This window comes from Larimichthys crocea, chromosome VII (assembly GCF_000972845.2).
Source record: "Larimichthys crocea isolate SSNF chromosome VII, L_crocea_2.0, whole genome shotgun sequence".
NCBI lineage: Eukaryota > Metazoa > Chordata > Actinopteri > Sciaenidae > Larimichthys > Larimichthys crocea.
The window spans coordinates 17977777-18000991 of record NC_040017.1 but is presented as its reverse complement, the minus strand read 5'-3'; the positions used below and the strand labels follow the sequence as shown (position 1 = coordinate 18000991).

At 42.5% G+C, this 23215-nt stretch overlaps 1 protein-coding gene across 1 annotated transcript in view; it reads right to left on the bottom strand.

Moving 5' to 3' along the window:
• ppm1lb (protein phosphatase, Mg2+/Mn2+ dependent, 1Lb) overlaps nucleotides 1-22692 on the bottom strand; it is a 42874-nt gene extending 20182 nt beyond the window's left edge. Inside the window, exon 1 of the mRNA XM_027280428.1 lies at nucleotides 21709-22692. Coding sequence (XP_027136229.1) covers nucleotides 21709-22107 — 399 coding nt within the window. The 5' untranslated portion in view covers nucleotides 22108-22692. The remainder of the gene's footprint in view (nucleotides 1-21708) is intronic.
• Between the last annotated feature and the right edge of the window lie 523 nt (nucleotides 22693-23215).

Genomic DNA, 23215 nt, shown 5'->3' with positions numbered 1-23215 from the left:
CTGAGCTGCTTGTATTACATGATGATACAGATATTGACATTTGAGTATAAAAACAGAGAAAACAGGTAACATTACATCGACTGATATCAATTCTTGATTTCAAACATTTTTGATAAGTATCCCTTAAATTTGTTCATTTATTTTTTAAAGCAACTTTTACCTCTTCTTAAAGAAAGATGAGCTGAATGACTGACAACCATCACAGACATAAAACTATGTTGTTCATTTACCTTCCAGCACTGTCATCTTCAGCTTTACTTAACAGACATAGAATGAATGACCTAGCCAGGTTCATGTAGTACACTTGCTAGCCTAAGTAGCAAAACATGACATAAATATGGCTTATCTTCAAAGTACGCACACAAGTAAATGAGCACCTTACTATGAAATGAACGCCTGACAGACCACAAACGCCGTCACGAGTCCGCTCGGCTGTGTTGTGTTTTGCCAGCTGACGTGGATCAGTGTGTTTCAAACAAAAGTTGTGGTGCTTTGTGGTGGATGAACTGTATAATAAATTGCCATAAACATATATCTGGCATCTCTTTACTGCATTTTTGTGACACACAGATCTGTGATTAACTTATCACCTGACTAACGCATCACCTTTTGCATGTGATGAACATTGTTTTTCTTCTACGCTCACCTGATAACAGCAAAACAATTGCTGCCACTTATACAGCACAAGTGGGAAGGTATAGAGGTGATGATGCTCACACATCTCCAGCACGGCAGTAAATAACATTCACACCTTTATCTGTGTGAACACACACACACACACACACACACACATAAACAAAGAGAGCAGTCACAGTGTAAATGTGACACCCGTGAAATGTAATGCTGGTCGTTAAGGACTACAGCGCAGTAATTTCTTGCATAACAATCCGCACAGGTTTGAGTGCTAAGCAGCAGTATTAAAGAGGAATAGCCTTGTGCAATGTGTGTGTGTGTGTGTGTGTGTGTGTGTGTGTCACAGACAGAAGGACAGAAGAAGTTATTACATTTGGCCTGGGTGCGCTGCGCGTCACATACCTGTCTCACAGAGAGGAGGGGTGGCAATTAGAATAACTCCAACTGGCATAAATCAGCACAGGCCATAAACACCACTGTGAGGGGAACGGAGTGATGGAAGTAAAAAAAGAAAAGAAAAAAGAAATGAGGAGGTGAGAGGCAGGGAGTAGAGGCGATAAAACCATTTCAGATGTGCACTCAAGCGAGAGAAACAAGGGGAATGAGAGGGAAAACGATGGCGAGTAAAAGAATGAGAAGAGAGAATCACCTCCTGCCTACTATTTGTTGGTAGTATAAGACTGATTAAAGCAACAGTGGGTAACTTCCTGCCATAAAATAACAGATTTTAAATCATTCTGATGCTACACTGTTGTGTAATCAGGTGAATGGTCCGTCTATTCCCACTCTGTACCTCGTTCATCTATTCATGCACTGCAACTTTGTGCATCTGCAAGAAGCGCGTAACGCTTTACACCACCAACCATTTCACTGATTCTGGTGAAACTGGATCATATTTTAATGGAGAAAATGTTTTCTGCTCTCCCTCTCACGACCACCGTGTCAACTCTATGCGAGTTTCCGAATGGACTGTAAAGTAAACTGCTGCAAACTGTAGCTGCTGTTAGCTAATGTTAGCTCAGTTTGTTAGCCGGGCTGCCCAGACTGGGAGCTCAGAGCAGTTTAAGAGTCTGTACGACAGGAATTTTGGACCTACCAGGAAGAGGAGTGCAGTGGGAGTGGAGACGGTGTTGTGGTTTAACAGCCTCTAGGGACATATCTAATAGCGGAGAGACCAAATGAGACATTGACGTAAGAAGTTAAGAGGAGAAAACAAAAGTAAATCTAGGGCCGAGCTGGGTTTCTTGCTGTTGGACTAGTAAGTAATATTAGCTGGCTGCTATGTCTTGTGGGCACAAAATAATGAAAAAATACTCATTTCTATACAATGTTGCTTAAAAAAATACACAGATACACACACAGGGTACAATGTTGCTTAAAAAAATACACAGATACACACACAGGGGTTGTGTCTACCGTCAGTTTTGAGCTAAACTTATTTGCCTTTGTTGCACAGCTGATTTGCACACTAAGCACACGTCTTTACATTACTTTCATCTTCAGAGAAGCAATTATGACACCAGATGGAGCTAGGACTCACCAAAACAAGCGCTGACGTTAGGTTTAACGAGTCTGGACAACAAGTAACATCTATTCATAGTGTCACTTTTCTCTAGCTTCATTTCTACAATGAATAAAGGAGGTCTCCTGCAAAACAACACTTTGGCTTTGATTATAGACATGCTAGAACATGATGTTACTGTGAGAAGGTGGTGTTTTTCATGTTGTGATCTTGGCACAGACAATGCTTTGGTTATTTTCTCATCTTCCACCTCCAGTGAGTGTATTATTACCAGCAGCTACCAACATCAAGCCGTAATCCCACGCCTTTACTACTGCTGCAAGAAATCGGATGATAATTCTGAACAAATATTACACATTCCTGCTAGATTACAGAGCAAAGAAGACTTCCCACGAGTCTCTCCTTCCAAATGTCCTTTAGAAAACTACACACTGATAATTTTTGCTGAATAGGGGAAGGGGGGAACAGGGAGGCTGCAGAAACAAATGGAGCAATGTCACCAAGTTGCAGGGTCAACATTTCCACTGCACAGATAAGCCTCTGTCTTAAAAGGCAGACAAAATGCATTATTGATTGTTTAGTGCAAGCCAAGGCCTTTTATACCAAGAATGATAGTCCTATCTGTCTTATTAATACGACGCCATCCGAACACAGTTCTGATCCGTGTAGGGCTGCAACGATTGGTCAATTAATTGTGTAGTCGGTCAACAGTAAACTAGTCTGCAGCTATTTTGACAATCAGTTAATTGTTTAAGCAAAACTGAAAAACATCTCAGGGTTCCACCTTCTTAAATGTAAAGATTTGCTGCTTTTCTTTGTCTTACATTATGGTACAATGTTTAAACTGGACAAAATGAGCAAACCAAACAACCAACTGAATGTCAATTAATCCACGAAATAATCAGCAGATTAATTGATAATCAAAATAATCAGTTGCAGCACATGATCAATCTTGAGAGTTGGCATGACCAGGCTAAGCTATATCTTATGAAATTCTCATAACAAAGGCATTCACTGAAATAATTAGTCAGCTAATCAACTCATTAATCATCGTTTCACTTTGTCAGTTGTGATGCTTTTGGGCATTTCACAATTTTCTGACATTTCACAGACAAACAAATCATCCATGTATTGAGGAAATAATCTCCAGACTGATTGATAATCTGAATAATTGCTAGTTACAGCCCTGCACTGCTGATTGAAGCCTGTGAAATGAATATTTGCGGCTCTTTGGTGAGAGTTTTCATCAACAAAACAACTTCTGCTATAACAGTTTGTTGCAGCACTTAAGGTAATAATAATAATATATTGAATGAAGCTGCAAGAGTGGCCACCAGCATGTAGAATCAATATGGACTCACATTGACAAGTAGACAGTAAATGAATAAAGTCTAAATGATGCCAAACCCCATCGAAAAAGTGGTTTAGTTTGATGCTTATCGCACAGAATCATGACAGGAAATAGACCAGATTATTGCACATTTGCAATTTTCTTAAATGAACAGATGTAAAGCGAGAATGATGACTGCTTCTGTTCAGGACCCAGAGGGTTTGGCTAAGCACTTCTCAGATATCCATCAGCTCACAGATGTCCTTGTGTTGAGGACAGAGCCAGCACTATTAAAAGTTTCTGAAACACATTTGTACATAACAACACGTTCATACAGATTCCTCAGGGCTGCACTTGTACACTTGAATGAGGAAAGTGAAAAGTGCTGATCCACAGCTAGAAGAGAAGAGAAGAGAAGAACGAGACACATCAAATATAGATGCTTGGTGTCTCCATAGGCTTGTTCTTTGGCATCCATTACAATTTCACTTGTCCTTCAGACCCCAACACCTACCTCTGCTCTATTTATATACACACCCCTGCATGATTTCTGTGTGTGAATGTGGAGTATACTGCTGACATTTACTTGTCGTCATTTTTGCTTTGCAGGAAAGGAAAAACCTGGGGGAGTTTATTTATATTACACTAATCAACAGCAATATTCCTTACTTGTACACTCAAAATGTTCTTGTTTTCTCTTTCTTTTCCCCTGTTCTGTTCTGTTACTTTATTTCAGTCTTTTTGTGTTTTACAGAACATATTTGCAAAGACCTTTTAAAAACACGTTCCCTGAAATTAAACTCATATAATACTTGTTTATGGACCTTTGTTGCATCAGCCAGTGTGCCTGACTGAACAATAAAGTCAATATAACCACCCTTCATCTCTCCAAATAATCATACTGAAACAAAATCTGTATGTGCGCACACAGTTCATTCCACGCATTTCTCACATTGGAATGAGTGACAACTAATCTTACTTAAATCGTTGGCTTGGAAGTGAAAAACATGATTATATTTGTAAAGACATGTTATCTAAAAAAACACCACCAAGTACCAGCTTGCCACGTGCATCTAAAAATCAAAATCCAGCCCAAGCTAACACAATCTAACCACTTGAATCAGATAAAACGCCATCAAACATGTCCTCTTTAGGTCTCCATTATGTCAGGCTGCTGAGCCTGACATAATGCTGAGCTGAGCTGAGCTGCTGAGTTATATTGCCCGCTTGCCCAGCTCCAGTTCTGGCACAACACCTGCTCCGCTCCATGTTTCTGCATTCCTCGATGCTCCAGGCCTCCTTTTCCCAGAGGTCCAAAACGCCTGAGGTACAAACACTAATACTTCCCGGGTGTTCTGAGTTCACAGTACGGGCAGCCTGGCTAACAAACAGAGCTAACATTGCCTAACAACCACTGTAGTTCTCAGCGGTTTACTTTACTGTCTTATCCGGAGAGTCCTGAGAACATTAGAGAACATTTTCTCCATAAAATATGATCCACTTTCATCAAAATAAGTCAAACAGTTGGTGGTACCTGGAACAAGAAGTTACATATTCACCTGATTACACGTCTGTGTAGCATCAAAATGATTTATTTATTTAAGTCGGTTATTTTAGGGTAGAAAAGTTGCACTATGTCGCTATAAATCGCATGATTTTTATTGATGACATAATCATTAGTCCAGTGTCTAGTCAACTGACTGAACAGCATTCAGCACTTAGTCTGGTTGCTTTTTTCTTATCACCGTGGTCTCTTTCATTTCTTATTTTACTGTACCGCTACACACAGAACTTTTAATCGCAGATTTTATGCATGTGCTCGGAACAAGCAGCAGGATGTTATATAGTTAATGACGGAGGCTGAGTTGTGAAGACGGCAAGCAAAAGTTTGCCGTAAAAAAACAAAAAAAAACAAGAGTCAGTGCTCTTCTCCCTCTTCTGAATGTGGGGCACAAAAGGCCTAAAGGAAAAGAACTAAGTAAATGTCAGCTACGCCTCTCTTTCTCTCTCTGACACACACACACACGCACACACACACACACACACACCTATCACAATCTTACACCCTCCCAATTGCTCAGGCACTCCGGGGCCTATAATCTCGCCATGCGAGATGTGCACCCCCACACAGAACACACACACACACAGACACACACACACACACGAATACATATACACGCGCACATATTTGGCAAGTATTCTTATTTGTATTCCTGCGATCTGGAGCCTGCGTTCTCTGGCAGACACTGATACATCAACTGCATGAATATTCATTCACTAGTCAGAGTGGCAAGCTTCACCAGCCCCTTCTCTCTTCCTGCGAGTGTGACTGCACACATATATGTGAACACACACACACACACATCTCTTACACTATGGTGATGCATTCCTAAACAATGCTAACCTTCCACATGCACATACAGTATGTGAACACTGAACTGTGGAGAGCTGCCACAGCAGGGTGTTTCTACATAAGCTAATGAACCATGTCATTGTTTGTCTGTCTTCCTATGCGTGCATGTGTGCGCGCACACACGGGCACACGGATGGATGTCTGAAGAAGCCTCTGTTTCTTTCCTGCTGTGATTGAAGTCGCTTATCAATCATTTCCTGGTTGATTAATTGGTACAGCGGATCTCCTGCTAGATTAATCACATCCGCCTGAAAGGCTTTTTATGTTTCGGCAGCTTGACTGAGGAGGCTGAAACCTGTGAATGTACACACACACACAAACACACACACGGTGAGTAACAATCAGTCCTTAGATGCCCTTCTTCGACCATTTAGGACAGAAGAAGAAGATCCAGTCCTGATTTAAAGAAAAGGACAACAGGAAATAATCTAAAAGACTGCAGCTGATGTTATATTTCTCCACCTAATCTCACCATTATTCGACATTCATTTGCTGATGTTGTCAACTTCATTAGAGTGGGAGTTCGAATCTCCCTCACTGTTTGTGGGTAGGAAGCTATTAAAGGTGCTGGTGGTGGAGAGACGATTCAACACCTCTGTCATTGTGCATTCATCATCTCTGCTCACCAACTTTCTCTCCAATGTATTCACGGCTCATTGCTCATACAGTATGCTTCATCTCTTTCTCTCCCACATACACACACATACACATGATGCAGCCATACACTCACACAGCTCCTCTGATCTGAAATATCAATTTGCATTTCTCTCCACTTCACTGCAAGCACAATGCACATCAATGCAGCGATATCATATCACTCATTTTCAGTGAAACCTTGTCCTTGTTCTTTTCAGTCTCACTCTCTTCAGGGCTGATTGAAGGGGGTGATTATGTATTTGGCCTTCTTAGAGCAGAAACTGAACTTAAAAACTCTCCGCTCGCCTCCTTATCCTCTCCTCAGGTGGATGCATCCTCTGCTCTTATCAAAAGGCAGAAAGACAATGTGAGCATGAAAAGAAAATGAAAGTGAAATAAACAGAGAAAGAGTACAAGGCCTGCACTCCCAGTTAGATATTCAGATGAAGGAAACACAAAGATTTAGAGATGAAGCAGCAAATATGAGATAAGAGAAACTCCCATGTTTATACCCAAGCTGTAGTAAGACAGGAAAGCAAACCGTGTTTTCTGTTTACAGATTACCACCTCCGTTGTGTGAGTGTTTTATTGCATGACAATTCCTTCACTGTGGGACAGAGGGAAGCAGCAAGATAGGAAGGAAGGGAGGGAGGAAGGAGACGTTTACATATTAAAGTAAACACACACTGGCCTACTGTTCCTCCAGCTCCTTCTTTCCCCTTGATTGCTTTTTCCTGCCGGACGTGAACGCCTTTCACTAATCAAAGGAGGCATCTAATATCAAACTGCGATACTTTTCCAATGACCATTCCAAAAATAGTTTTAGATGGAAATGGCTTTAAAAATGTCGACAAAGGCAGCATTAATTCTGCTTTGCATGGAAAGCAAGGGGAACAAAAATCTTAGTATTGACCTGCACATGGATGAAACCCATGTCATATCGTCAAAACAAACACACCACACTTCAAAACACATCCTTCTACAGCAGCAATACATTAAGTGTCAGACACACAGGAAATGCATCTTATCCTCCAAACGCCAGGTTGTTCATTGCTCGGGCAATTAATCAAGCATCGCAATCGCCCTTAAACTGAATGTCAAACGACGGCTGATTCGGCAGAAATTCAGCTCCATTCTAAAATTAGTCATCTGCGACCAATTCGGGCATTAAAACCAGGCTCAATCTGTCTGCCAAGTTTAAGTGGTTCCTCTTATGATATTTAATTTAATCTTGTATTAATCTTTTGTCTATAAAATGTCGACATAACACAATAGCGAAAATGTCAATTTGTATTTTCCAGAGTCTGCAGATTTCTTGGTTTATCTGAACAGCTGCAACCCAAAAAAACTATACTGTATATCAAATATGACAAAGAACAACAATTCTTCCTGTTTTAAAGCCGTTATCAGGCAATATTTAATAGTTCTTTAATCGTTCCAGCTCTAAATATGACACTGCTGTTAATACAGACACCTGACGATTATTTTAAATGCAGACTGAGTCGTCGCAGTCATTAACATTCTGAAAAGACTTTGGCCACCACAAGGCACATAACAGCGCGCTTTGCCAAGTGCCACTTCCACCATCCTGAGTCGAAAGCTTCCTGGACTTCATTCATCCCTTCCTGTGTCCATCTATTCACGATGGCTCTCATCTCCATACAGCTGGCTTCTCCGGCACAACAACTCTTTCAATTAAACAACATGGCACGCGTAAAAAGAAATAACCTAACAGTAGGCATATGGTGCAAAGTAACCATTCCATATTTCACATGCACCTAATTTACACATACAGTGAGTTGAGCAGCAGCAGGCGGCAGGCCTATAATTGGGGCACCCATAAATAAGGAACAGAGTGACGCCTGGATTTCTGCTGATCCTTTTTGCACGAGATGCATGTGAGAATAAATTGATGGCTTTTCATTTTAATAACGCCGCACTCTGCTGGTGTCATCTGGATTACTTCCTTCCTCTCACACCTTTACGTACTCCTCCTCCTGCACCAGCGCGCTACTACACCTTCTTCCACTTATCATCTCTCTCATGGCTCCACCTCGACCCTCGCTTGCTTATTTCGGTGCTTCGATCTATATCCTCCTCCTATTCCTTAACCTCACTCTTTTTTTTCCCCCCTTGCTTGTCGCTCTGAAGACAGATGTTGCATTTATCATGTTAATTACAAAGTGTCTGCCTCTTCTCTCGGTCTGATTAGCACAAGAAAAAAAAAAGAAAGGAGAAGCGTCACAAATACAAGTGCTTCACCAAGGTCTTCATGAATGTTCATGGATAGTTCATAACAAGGTTATTTAGCATCAACCCTAGCATCTTGTCCTTTTGGTTCAGTGATATGCACCGCCGGGCCTCCCATTCCCAATCATCACAGAATAAAGAATAACTAAAAAACACACAGCGATCAATGCAATGCCTATGTGTGTGTGTGTGTGTGTGTGTGTGTGTGTGTGTGTGTGTGAGACATGGAGCAAAACCAAACTGCACTAGCTGATAAACATACAGACATTCATAAAAAATCAATACTCATCTACTCTTTCCATCGCTGCAAGCCTCCTGATGAAAATAAAGGCTTTTGTGTGTGTGGCTGCATCACTTTGTGGGAAGTAAAGATCTCTATTAATCAGAACACTGATTCAATGGACTCTGGATCAAAGTGGATAAGTTTAGTGCATATGAGGACAAGGCTTTGCAATATGAAGCTATGAATATGGTAACAATACAGTAGAATAGGACTGGGAGGTATGAGTAAGAGTAAAGAGAAGTGGCTACTTTCAGCATGTGAGTCATGCCAGATACAAGGACAGAGACAGAAGTAAATCCTGCATCACATCAGTCCGTGTGACAAGCTTGTGGGAGACCAAGACATCCCTTCCCACGCTTTGGCAGAGGAGATACTGGCTGGAGAGTAACAGATGTCTCAGAGAAATAAAATGAAAAATCTGGTCCAGGATCACTGTGTTTTCTAACACTAGTCTTCTTCGATCTGCAAAAGAAAACAAGGTACTGACTGAACATCAATCCGTCACAGTCTGGAAGCACCCAAAACAAAAGTTCTCATTGGTTCAATGAACCCGCTGATCTTCATTTTCCTTTATTTATACCTTAACTTTTTTCCTCAGGTCAAATTGCCTTAAGTGGTAAATAGTATAATGACAGATGATGAGGTGGTGATGATGACACATTCTGCTCCATGATGGCTCAAATCTTCAGCACAGCCAAGTTCCCATACAACGTAATGAGGACAGGATGTTAAGCCAAAGACCGAACCCAGTGCCCACTTTCCAAAACAATTCTGAATGTCGCTCATGCATTACAGCCCTAAACTACACCGTGGGCATCAGGGCTGGCTACGTTCAAGAGGCTTTACATGGAAAGCGTCCAACAACTTTCAGTCAGGTCCAGCTAATTAATTGAACTGACGCTTATATGCTGAGCTAAGCTTGCCCACGTAGGGAATGCTTTTGACTTAAAAATGCTTCTAATCATTTTTTGTTCACTTTTCCTTTGCGAACTTTTGACAGCTTGTACATTTGTTGTTGTTCCCGCCTGGTAAGGGCAGGGGGGGGTGGATGGGGACTCCAGGCGTGGTGGTAAAGCCAGCAGGCGTCAGGCCACGGGTCCCCAAGGCAGCCCAGTTTCCACAGCAGGTGCAGTACCATCGTGGAGCAGATCCACTCCACTCTGGCCTGCTCACTATTTCCAGGCTTAGACATCACTGCCCCCCCAAGGGACCGCCTGCTATAAATAGAAGCAGAATATCTGAGGCTTTTCTGCATGAATTTGTACTATTCTTTTGTTTTTAAATTCACCTCTTGCACCTAAAATTGGTATCCAAACTTAAGGTGCTTGATGTTGTCTCTTTTTTCCTCATTTAAAGGAGGGTCTACAGATAGAGGTGGTTGTTGTATGGTGTACAGGTTGTATGTTGTACTTTGAAGCAAGTTTTTTTATTTTGTGCTATATAAATACAATTAACTTTACTTAAAAAGGTCCAGTATGAAACATTTATTCATCTGTTGGCAGAAATTTAATATAATATGCATAACTATGTTTTTATCAGTGTATATTTGGGGAAACAAATTGAATTCAGTCCACCGTGCATCTTCAAATATCTTGTTTTGTTAGACCAGTTGAACAGTCCAAAGCACAAAGATATTAAGTTTACAAAAATACTGTAGTTGCCAACTGATTTCCTGTAGTCTAGACTCTGTTGAATTACAAGACCAACTAATGTTAACTGGTGTCATTTAATTGGCATAGAAAAAAAAACAGAGAAGACTCAAAAACAGCAAGACAACATGAGATTTGTGTCATCTCCAGGAGACATTATGATTTAGGTTGTGTGTAGGTTGTGTGTGTGTGTGTTTGCACGTGTATGTGAGTTGTAAGTAAAAGTAGGGGCCTCCCCCTCAGGACTGGAGGCAGCAGTCTTTAATATTTCACAGCAGTGATAAATAAGTCAGACAGACTGCAGAGAGATAAGGTGACTCTGCGGATAGGGGTGAGGAAGGAGGGAGGGAGGGAGGGAGAAGAGAGAGACACAGGGAGAAAGGGAGAAGGGGGAAATGGATATAGCCAAGTGGAGAGAGATATATAAAAAGGTAATGGAGCAAAAGGTCAGAGAAGACACGAAGAGGAGGAATGGGGAAAATAGAAATTCTACTAAATAAAAAGGCACCACCACCATAATACTTGGAACAGTAATGTAGATCAACACTTTAAAATCAGTGTAGTTCAACAGTCCAATTAGATGTGTGTGTGTGTGAGGAAGTGAAGGACACACACACAGAAAGACACTCTCTCCAATTGCCCTCCCTTAACAATACTAACCTGGAGACATCCGGGGGTGAATGGCAGGTTCTGATTTCTGATGACAAAAGAGATCAGAGAAAAGGAGGAGAGAAAGGAGAGAAGAAGAGATAAGTAGGTAAGGCGGAAGGAAGGGGAGGAGTGGATGAAGAGGTAGGAGAGAGGAGAAGAGAGGGAGCGAAAACAGAGACAGTCACTGTAAGGAAAGGTCAACAGAGACAGAGAGCGAGTGTGAGAGAAGATGAAAAACAGAAGAAAGAGGTGGAAAAGTATGCCGCGCTCTTTCTCGGGGGAGGAACTGCCCCCGTGGTTCCACGGCCTTCAGTCCGACACTTATGATCAAAAGATGAAAAACCTCCACTGGCACTTCATACACAATCTAACTCACTGCTTGTTGTACTGTTACAGTTTAGCCTGTCTGTCAACTCTTTACTTCACATGGACTCTTAAGCCCACGGTTCTACACAACTTGGTACTATATGACTAACGCAAGAGTTATGCTGCAACCCTGGAAATCTTTAGGCTATGTGCAAGGCGTCGCCTCTCTCCATCCATGTTTTTATCCCCCATGTCCTCTTAAAGAAGAAGACTGGCTTTACCCCAAACAGCAGCTTTAAGCTCCTTCTTCCACTATCTTCACTTACACTTTTGTAAGCCTGTAGCATTTTTATTTTTCGGCTTCTCTTTTCTCCTCTTGCCGTCTTTTCCCCTCTGTCCTCTTCTCTTCTGATCCATCTGAGGGCACTTAATCATCTATTTTCATCTCTTCTCAATAAAGCATGCCCCCTCCTCTGAACAGCTGTAAGCATACCGATCAGCTCCGCTGCTGGAGACGTTCATTAAATCAGCTCAGGAAGAGGGCAACATACAGACCTTTCATAATAACAAATACACGTAGGTACGAAATGTGGAAAAGTCCAGCAAGGAAGGGAATGAGATGGATGGTGGAAAAAAAAATGAAACTGAATCCATGGAGACAACGTATATTCCCAATCTCCCCAGAGGGATTAGTGTAAATCTAATCTGACCCGCTGTCTCTTCCACTCCTTTTAGCCGTGGCTTAGAGACGCTCTCAGGAAGAGAGCAGGGATCCTAAGAGCCTTGAGCTGTTAGCATTAGCTCGCATCACCATAAGCTTCCTCTGCACCACACTAATCAATTACCAGCCCTGCTTATCTGCCTGTAAACTTCCCATCCACTCTGAGTCATCACCAGCCCGTGACCCCGTGCACATACACACACACACACAGATGCTGCAAAGCTCCATTTACCAACACACTGGATGTATACTGTGTCTCCGCTGGCCTAATGGGTAGTGCACAAATGTCTGTGGCAGTTTGAAACGATCAAATCACCACCATTTAGTTCACAATATTCCAATAACCATCTTTAATGCAATAACCTGCCATGGTAGTATGGGAGTGCTTAGACTGTACATAGATCACGTACTGCATCAGAAGGAGCTGAAACGCTCATTTGTTTGTGTTAAGTACAAACGTGCTTTTCTCTGTCTTATATCACTGCAAAATTAATAATTTTGAGTTGGACTGTTGAACGTCATCTGAAGACGCCACCTTGGATTTTCTAACATTTTATTGCCAAGCAATTAATCAAATAAAATGTTAGCTGCAGTCCTGATTTTGTCAGCTATACACGATATGTACCGCATGGTTTAATTCTGTCTTAGCATTAAATACTGGTATGAATTGAGATGAAGTACAATGAGTCATATCAGCAAATGTCTAGCATCAATGTAAAAACCAAGCTCGGGTGTTAACAGGAACATCATATGTGTGAGAGCAGTTATGTCACTGGGGTCAGAGCATCAACCCATTTGTGACTTTCAGAATGAGGCCAATAATATCTCCGGAGGCCATAAATATTAAGCTCTGGCAGCCAGGAGACAGCCACGTCCCAGTCGGAGATAGGGCTAAGTACAGGGTTCACAGATGTGGCCTTTAGCCGCTGTTGACTTTATTCAGGATTACAAACAAAGAGGTCCGATCCAGATCGGAATAAAGTTTAAATCCCATTGGAAGTTTATGTATTGCAGGTACTCTGATGAACAAGTCTTCAATCTGTTTGCAAATACCTCCCAATCTGCTTCTTTACCCCTTCTCTGTTTTCTATTTAGGACTAACAACTTCATCTTACCCTTCACACAGCAGATGGTTCACCAGAAAGCCGTACCAGTGTAAGATTGCCCCTTGCACCACCCTTCTCAATAAGTTTGCTGAAAAAAAGGGAACCACAGACGAAAACAACAGGGCAAAAAAAAACCTCTTCAGGGTCATAAATCTCAGAGGGCCATAATCAACAGTATGTGGCAGAGATCCAGGAGGGCCTGGTATACAAACAATCACACGTACTCAAGAATGCACACACACACACACACACACACACACACACACACATTTGGGTGCACATAAGTTCCCTTTTCTTCCTCCCAATTTTAATCACAAGCACGAATTAATGACATGCTGTGGAGTCAAATCCTCGCTCGTATCCCGTGAGCCTTTGTTAGAGTGTAAATTAAAGACAACCTGGCTCAGGGTTGGTTCACCACAGAGTGGATTTGAAGCTCACAGTGGATAGAAACCATGTGCAAATATCAAACATTCATATCTGCATTCCTGCTGTCTGGATGGATCGATGTCTGGACGGCTGTGCAACACATGTGCGTGGCAGATGCAAACTTTAAACGTATGCACAAACATGTCGGCGGTGAACTCATACATTCAGAATAAGCTACAATTAAAAACCATGAAATGTTTAACTTTCATCTTTTAATAATCTTGTCAGCATGTATAGTATTAAAGACACAGTGACAGCCAAACACAACTAGAAGGCCTGTTTCCATTTACCAGGATGCACCTGCCCTATCCATAGGCCCATCTGGGCAGCGGGAAGAGAGGAAGAGCCACAACTGCGAGCGCCCCCGGTTTCTTTTACGCACACAGTCACACCAATGTCGCTAACTCTGAACAGCTGTGACTTGCTACCTTCTCTCAGCCAACATTCTTCTGCCGCCGTCCTTCATTGCCAGGACAGCGAGCAGGCAGGCAAGCTCCAACTGACTCATCTATTTTCTCAATCACACACACACAGACAAACAAACAATTGTGGAGCCAGCACTGGAATACACAGGCATGACTTTAAATTCGAACACGATGATGAGAGCGTGCAGACGTTCTTTTATTTCAGCATTATATATAACTAACCTCGATGTGAAGAATGTCCCCCTTTCAAAACAAAGTGTAGATTAAACCAAACAGCCCAGTCAGTTCCAGCCATGTGATTAGATTTAGAGACGGCTAATCAGCTACACACCAAAAACACACAGACTGTACCATTTAATAGCATTGTTTTGGATAAATATAGTACTGCTGTAGGCAAGCATTCAGAAGCAAACCTTCACTTCCAACACAATCAGCATGTTTGGCATTTAAAATAGGGAACATGTCACATGGGGTAGCCTGTTTAGTGCACCACATTGAGCGACTGAGCGTGGCAAGCAGCCGAAGCAAGTGTGGGCACAGTGGGGGTCTGGGGAGATGCTATAATGGGGGGGACAGCAGGTTGACATGGCCTTGGAGATGGAGCTTCTGTGGCCCATTCATATGCTGCCAACCTCCTAAGAGAGAGGAGGAGGTGGGGAGAGGAGGAAAACATAGGTGAAAGGAGAAAACAGGGTGACAGGGGGGTGGGGTGGGGTGGCGGGTAGGGGGTTGGCAAGCCAACACAACAGCTCCATTACCAAACTCACTCTTCAGCACTATGTTAGCTCAAACTAGCCCCAATGGGAAAGAAATTGGTGAAGTGGAAGAGGACAAAGAGAAACGAAAACACCATGGAGCTCCAACTTTACAAACAACCTTTCCAGACAAGACCTCCACCCCAAAAAAACGTATACACAGTGATATGTGATGAGCGTGGGGGGTGGACGATGACCTTGTGGTTTCCTCCTGCTTGAAGACGCGTGTATATTTAGTCAGGGAGTTTTAGCAGAAGTGCTTGACAGAGAGGGTGTTAAATTATTGAGCAGTCACTGCCAGCAGGGAAGGACGGCACACTGAGGCTGAAGAAGGCACTCTTATCCGGCGCTGTTGGCAAACATGCGCACACACACACACACCTGTCAAGTGGACACAAACACTTATTAAACCAGGAGGAGTGCATGTTTTTCACCAAACCAAATTCTCTTATCTTAAGAGAGAAGGTTTCTTCATGCTAATACACACTGGGGTAAAAAAAAGAGATAATAAAATGAGTGGATTTGTAAATGAGCTTCATTTATTTTAAACGGATGAGAGTGGAAAAGGAGAGATTAAAGATGTTTACTCCGGGGCTAAACATTTAGGTTGCTTGACGGGCAAGAGCCCCATTCATCCATTAATCTGGAGTGTTTCACTCCGTGACACCACTCCTCCGTCGCTCTCTCCGACAGTCCCCTCGCTGCAAGGAAAACAAACCTCACCACCGGGGACAAATTACCAAAAAGGTCAGAAGACTTTTCAGCAGAACCCTCCAGCTCCCCCGTCTCTTCTCTGCTGCAGTAGTATTTTCCAGCCAAACATGACCTCCCGTGTACTTTCCACTTTCTGCTTCATTTGACATCTAGGAAAGGGCTGAAATGTTGAGCGTCAGCTTTCGCCACAAGTGACAGAAATGGAGGATAACAGTCATAATGAGCACGTTTACTGATCCTCATTAGATTAATCTGGCTTTTTCTGGTGTGTAGAGTAAACTGCTGGAGGTGGCAGGAGTTCAGTCATACTTGAGGACACTTCAGGGGGCCCCTGCTGTTCAAAGCCTGGTGGTAAATGGACAGTCGCTAGTCACTGTACCATCCTGCAGAGCAAATTTGCCATATTGTAGTTTATAGAGGGTGATCAGCTAGCCTGTGAAAAAATGGCCGCAGAGGTAATTGATTTGCGGCCACTTGGGGCCAGCAGAAAACAAATTGTAAACACACAGCACTGACATATTATTACCCTTTAACTCGATACGGCAAACTTTTACACATCCAACAGATAAGGAGCAACAGTACTCGATGAATGTGTCCAATATTCACTCGCCTTTTAAACGCTCTTTTGGGCTCCACCAGCTCCTGAGGGAAATAACTGGCTCTTTACCTACCAAATTCTCCACTATGTTTACCAGCCAGTCATTTTGCTTTGTCTGTCTGCCATTTGGTGCAGTATAAAACTGAAAATAGCTGCTTATTGTGGCCAAAAAACGAACCACAACAGTAATTTCCAAGCCTATAAAAAACACGCTATGTCGCTATGTACGGCTAAATTAAACCTGTGTGAACCATATAAAATGTTTGATTAAAAATCCCCATCTTAATTTATTTAGTCGGTGTCATTTATTTCTCAATCAGTGCCTGTTCAGCCTATTTTCTAAACTTGCAGACTGACGACATGATGTGAAGCAGGTGTCTGGTTCTGATAGGCCTTTGGCATTTCAACCTCTCACAGTGAAGTCGTCTCTCCCTGGAAGGCCAGATAACAGCAAACTGCCCCTCTCATCTCCGTGTGAATCCTCAACATCCATGAAGCAGCAGCAGGGCACCTTCTTGTGCAAGCTTGCAACACACACATAAATATTCATACACATACACACACACACACACACACGGCTGCCCTTGGTCTTCACGTGCTCCTTCTCTTCGTTTGCTCTCACACTAATCCTGTAATGCCGACAGTGCAATTAGTCACATGCCGGCTCTTTCTTTCATCTTGCGCAAGCAAACTCAGGAATTCAAACTGCTTAGTATCTAAACTACATAACCCACCCCATGCTCCTGTACACAAACATGCACATAAACACATTTAAATATAGAATATAGAAAACACCAGCCTGACTATAAAATGTTGTGGCAAAGAAGATGAGCCGTGCTGCTTCCAACCTCAGCAGTCACGTCTGCTTTACAATTCGAGAAATGAATAATTAAGTTGTAAATGAAATGGCCATTGCACAGTTGAATTCAGGATGAGCTAAGAGCTCAATAAAGCCGTAGAGGATCCCTCTAAAAATGGTCATCGTCCCTGTGGTTTTAAGGGTTTTTTCCCACGTCTTTTACTCTCCGCTCTCCCATCGCCTCCTTCACATTTGGAGACCATTCTGTATCTATCACAACCCACTTACAAACAGAACACCGCAGATCGAAACTACATGAAAAAGTGAGTGAGCCGCGATCGAAAAAAGAAAATCAGCTGAAAGGATGGCAAAACAGAAAGAGAAAAAAAAAAGCCCCCGCATTCAAGTTAAACAGCCTTGTAGTGAGAGTCTTCTTTGAACTCTACAGTTAAGGTAATTTTGCAGCGCCTGAAGCCACATCCTGACAGCGAGGCAGGGAGGAGCGCGGCTGTATGGCTGACTCTCTAAATGCCAGTAAGGAACAAATGGCTCATGTTGCCATTATATGGATGGAGAGCCTAGGGTTATCACTTTCATGCAGGTTATTCCCATATGTCAGCTAAAAATCAATCTCCATTTAACAGATAAATCCCCTCCCTGAGCCAACATCTAATGTGACTGAGACCGCCAATGGATATGTTCACATTAAACACTGATTTTTAACACTTTGAAAATTGAATTTGCGTTGGTGTGTGTGAGTGGGTGCGTGGTGCGGAGAGATTAAAAAAAAAAAAAGAGAGAGAGATTTGTAAATGTTGTTAAGCACTGACTGATGATTTATCTGGTTTTAAACTGATCGGTTCAGGCATGATAGCAGAATACTGTGGTAGCAGGGTTGAACTTACTGAAGGATTCAGTTTTATTTCTTAACTTTCTACCCTCCAACATGCTGGACTCACATCCTGAGATCGCAGGATTCAAATAAGTCAAGCTCATGCTGCAAATGCAGACTCACACTGGCAGGTATAGTTTGATATTTTGGGAAATATGCTTATTTGTTTTCTTGAAGAGAGAGAGAGAGACATAGAGAGAGAGGGAGAAGACCAATACCACTCTCATGTTTGTACATGAAGTATGCTATGCTGGCTAGAGCCAGGTGGATTAGCTCAGTTTAGGAAAACACCTGGCTGACTGTCACAAGTATAAAAAAAAAAAATACACCATGTGTTTTTTTTGCACACAGATGTAAAATTACAATTTATGGTTTTTAAATAAGTTATGTTTCACTGTGAGGTTGCTAAACATAAGAGACCTGGCTCCATAATTAATGTGCAGATATGAAACTAAATACTCGTACTGCAACTACCCTAAACAGTATTATTCCGTTGCCAGTCAGTACTAATCGTACTGTGATTACGTCTGCGATTCCTAGTTTTCAAAATCTCCATTTACATGTGTGCTCCTTCACACCTGCTACTTATGTTTAGCCAAACGGTGTATGATGGCGTTAAAAGGGAGAGAGAGCAAATGCTTTCACAAAAAAGGATGACACATTATTATCATATTGAAATTAGAGACTGTATTAATTACTTAATTACTCCTGACAGACGTGACCTGTTCTTACCCTCTCAAGTTTGATTGAACTTGCTGGTTTTCTTCGTCTTACATGATAGTGAATCTTCAAGCTATTTGAAGATGAGCTTTTGATGTTGATGAAAAGTCTTCAGTGATAGATTTATGTTGACACAAGTCTGATATTGCTTTAATGACTGTGTATGTGGTTTGGATGAGCAGAGAGTGTGTGTGTGTGTGTGTGTGTGCGGGAAAAAAATGGAAGTGGCTGACACCTCGCTAACTAGCCAGCTGAGGCAGCCAGTATTCCTGATGTTGCCTTAGGCCACATAGCATCCTTCTGCTTTATTCAATACCCTCTGGCTGAAAGAGAATCTAGATTCGCTAAACAGAGGAAGTTGTTTCTGAAGGCTGCTGTCTGGCAACCATTTCACACACTTCAAAAGAGGGCGTGGGAATGAAAACAGACCAAATTGTTGCCCGTGGACATGCAGTGATAAAACAGCCTCTCGCCTACATCAAATCTGAACCTCCTTCTTCTTGCTCTTACTCTCACCGCTGATGCTCTCCCACTCATTTTCTCTTTTCTTCTGTCACATCTACAAAACAGACTCAATCACTATTTATTTCTTCTAGTGCCTTAACCATATGTGTGGTAACTGCAGCAGAGCTCACAGGTTAGGTCACCGGTTTTTAAAAAGAACTCCACAGAGGGAAGAAGCATGGGGGGGAAAGGCCGCAGGGAAAAACAATCCAATGACCACTTTTGGTCAAAAAGCTGCAGCAGTCAGCACCACGGCCTAAAGTTTAATTTCCCCTAAAAGAACATCTATCCTCTATGCCTTTGGCTGCCTATTTTTAGCATGTTATCGTTCAGCCTCAATCGGACCACAGTAGTCAAACTTAGACGGTTGCTGCTGAGCCCAAAACGGCATGAGGCTCCTCAGCAGCTGATCAAAAAGTATGTATTGTTTAATGTACAAGCTGAAATGCGAAAAGACGAGAGGTCTGAGCCTGTGTGGCTCTGTCGCATCAATACTATCAGCTGAGGTCACGGTTGTCCGCAGGAACAATGCCAGTGTTCAAGCGTTGCATGACTTCTTGATAAATCAGTGTTCCTGTCGAACAGTGGCGCCATCTCAAATGCTCTTTGTCCCTTTAACTGACAACTAGTTCATCTTGTCGTGAGCTGCTTTGTAAAGCTGTTCACTTGCTGCCCTGAATGTATTGCCATGTTTGTGCGCTTGTGTCCAACAACAACAACAACATTAGTTAGCACCACGGAAACAGAAAAGGGAAGAGATTTTTCTTAAGCAGCCAGCAAGTATCGACTGTGGGTGGACAGTGACCAGTGATCAGTGATCACATCAGTGATCTAATGGCCCATTTCAGCTCGGCTTTCCCTTATAGTGTCGAGCTCAGCTAGCTGCCTCTGAAGCACAAAGATTTCATTCTGAGATTCAGAGTTCATCCTCCTCCTCCTCCTTTCAGCTATAATCATGTTAGACCAGAGGGCTGATGATGCCTGCATCCTAAAAATCTTGACTTGGCAAAAAAAAAAAAAAAAAAAAAAAAAGGCATGGGAGATGGATATTTTTGGGATGTTTTCAAGATGGAAATAGACAAGATGCAGTTGCCGTGCCATTTGGAAGAGAACAGAGTTAAGTGTGGGTGAATCTTTGTGCAGGGCCGTAGCAAGGAACTATGGGCTGCACTGCACTGTAGGGGCCCCTGCTCCATTTATCCACAAAATAGGAGTTATTTTCAGATATCCATCATGATATTGCAAAGTTTGTCATTTCCTGAGAAATGAAAAAAAGAAAAAAGTTGTTGATGACTCATCCTGCACTCGGGAGCATAAACTAATTTTACATCTTGTGACGCGGCCGGTGCAAAATGATTCCTGTTTGATACAGCCTGTGAGTGATTCTTGGGTCGCATCTCACAGATTACTGTACAAAAGCACAACTTTATAAGTTTATTCACTAAATTTGGTGAGACTGTTAAAAAATATATTTGCATGGTTTTCCCTCTCATGTTCTCCGGCTGCTCCGCTTCAACTCTCTGTGATTTACAGAGTATCCGGATGTAGATAACTGCTGCAACATGGAATAAGGTTACACTTACGGACTTTCCTGATGAAAAGATTGCTATGTAGCAAATCGAACCAACTCATCCCTGGGATGCAAGGAGCCAACCCCAGCAAGAAAACCACCACACTAGGCTACTCTTTTACCTGCCAGACTTGACACTGCTGTTTTTTTTAAAAAAGAGGTTGCATTTGGTCCTGGGTCCAGCTTGGACGGTAGAAGTGCCAATCGATATATTTGCAAGAAATCCCTCTCCACCTGCCCCGTTTTTACAGGAAACACGTAAAAATGAGGATGCAGAGAGGATTTAAAGTGCTTCTTCATTACCCGACCTTGACCCCAGAGGGAATCTTTGGTTAGTTTTGAAGACAATTATTTCAGTTATGCTCAAATTTAATTAATATATAGCAAATCTGAACAGTGCTTATATGTTGCTGAGACATAGGGGCTCATTTTGATCCGGCCCTGTCAACAACTTTATCACACAGGTAATAAATCAGATACATACACCTATTCATGAGCTGACACAAAGATTTGATATGAAAAGAAGAAGGACTTAAACTTAACCCTGACACTGACTGGATTTTCAACATTTGATTTTAAAAAAAGGCACAATTTCATAGTTTAAATGCTCTTTTAAAAGTCTATTTGGCTTGATCCACCTTGCCTCTCTGTTTTGATAGCAGTGTTTGAACCATACAAAAACACTTTAGACACTTGAGGACCACTTATGACATCTCAACCCAGACCTCAGCACCCCTGCAGCTCAGTTCAGGGGGGCCTCGGGGTGTGTTGGTGTTGGAGTGGACCCCTGCGGCGCACTCACCTCTCCTCCGTGTCCGTCAAAAACTCCAAATATAGACGGGTGACTCTTGTTGACGATGTCCGTCAGCACCTCGAACCTGTCCTCCATGTGGTCTCGCCGGCCTTGGATGGAGTACACGGCCACGTTGTTGCTCTTGAATTCCCATGTCTTGGAGAACTCCGCGTCCAGGACGTCCAGCCCGCCGAAGCGCTCGTTCTGCATCATCTCCGCCACTTTCCCCTTGACCATCTTGACCGCATCCCGGCTGGACTTGACGATGGTCTTCACTTCGTCCGTGTGGAAGAAGTAACTCCACAGAGCCAGGCTGATACACAGCAGGAACAAGGTCTCCGGTCTGAGCAGAAAATAACGCATGATCCGACCTAACAGAGACAGCAGGGTCATTGTATCCTCTATCATTTATTTATTTACATGCGTGAAATCGCGGCAGGTTGTGTGTCGCTCGCTCCCGCCGCAGATTTCAGTCCATCGTCGTTGGCGTCGTAGCGGTGAAACAGGCACATTTAACCGAGTGAACGGGTGACACCTTCACTGCATTTTTTAACCGGACTCACCAGGCAGGAGGTAAGGTGTTAGTTATTGTTCGTACACGGACTGTAGAGGTGGTGGAGGTGGAGGAGGAGGAAACAAACGCGGTGCTCCTCTCTAGCATGCAGCCCGGCGGTGAGCCACAAACGGCTGTCCGTTGACCATCTGATGCGGTCCGTGAACACACCGACAGGCAAACGCAGGTCGCCCGTTTGGACTTCAAATTAAGCCACCGTGCTTTGGTTAGGAGCAGAGCTGTGTGTGACTGAGCCTCTTTCCCCTTTGGCCAGCCCTGCTCACTGTTCCTAGTCCCTGAAAATAGCGGACTGTGTTGAAGCCCTCTCACATTCCCAGCTGCCACACTGGCTGCTGCTGCGAATCACTGCCGACTGCTGCCGGAGTCAACGGCGGTGCTGCCTTCAGGTGCGGCTCGGAGGAGCCAGCGTGCTGACCGCAGAGTCACAAGGGTCGTTTAAATCAAAAGGGACTTGAGTGTTTTGTGTACTCACGAATAAGGCATAAATCATTATCCTGATACTAATGCGGATATAGTTATTGATACTTTAAGATAGTACTTTGATCTTTTATATACCTTTTTATATATATATTTATATTTTGTTCTTAATAGATGGTTACTTGTTTACATATGTTGTTTTTGTTTGTTTGTATATTGTATTGTAACAAAAATTATTTCCCCCTGGGATTATTAAAGTATTTCTGATTCTGATTCTGATTCTGATATGGAGTAATCAAAACAATGTTCAAAGCAGATAATTGTGCTCCACTGTTTCACATAACATGAGATCAAATTTTCTACACGTCTTAACAGAAATCACACTTTAATACAGAGGCAATTCAAAGTGCTTTACACATGGATAAGAATTGCATTAAAATCATTATAAATTAGTTTTTTTTTAAAAATACAGGGAAAAAGGAAGATAAAGTGATAGAAAATAGTTGTCGAATGATAATTTAGTAA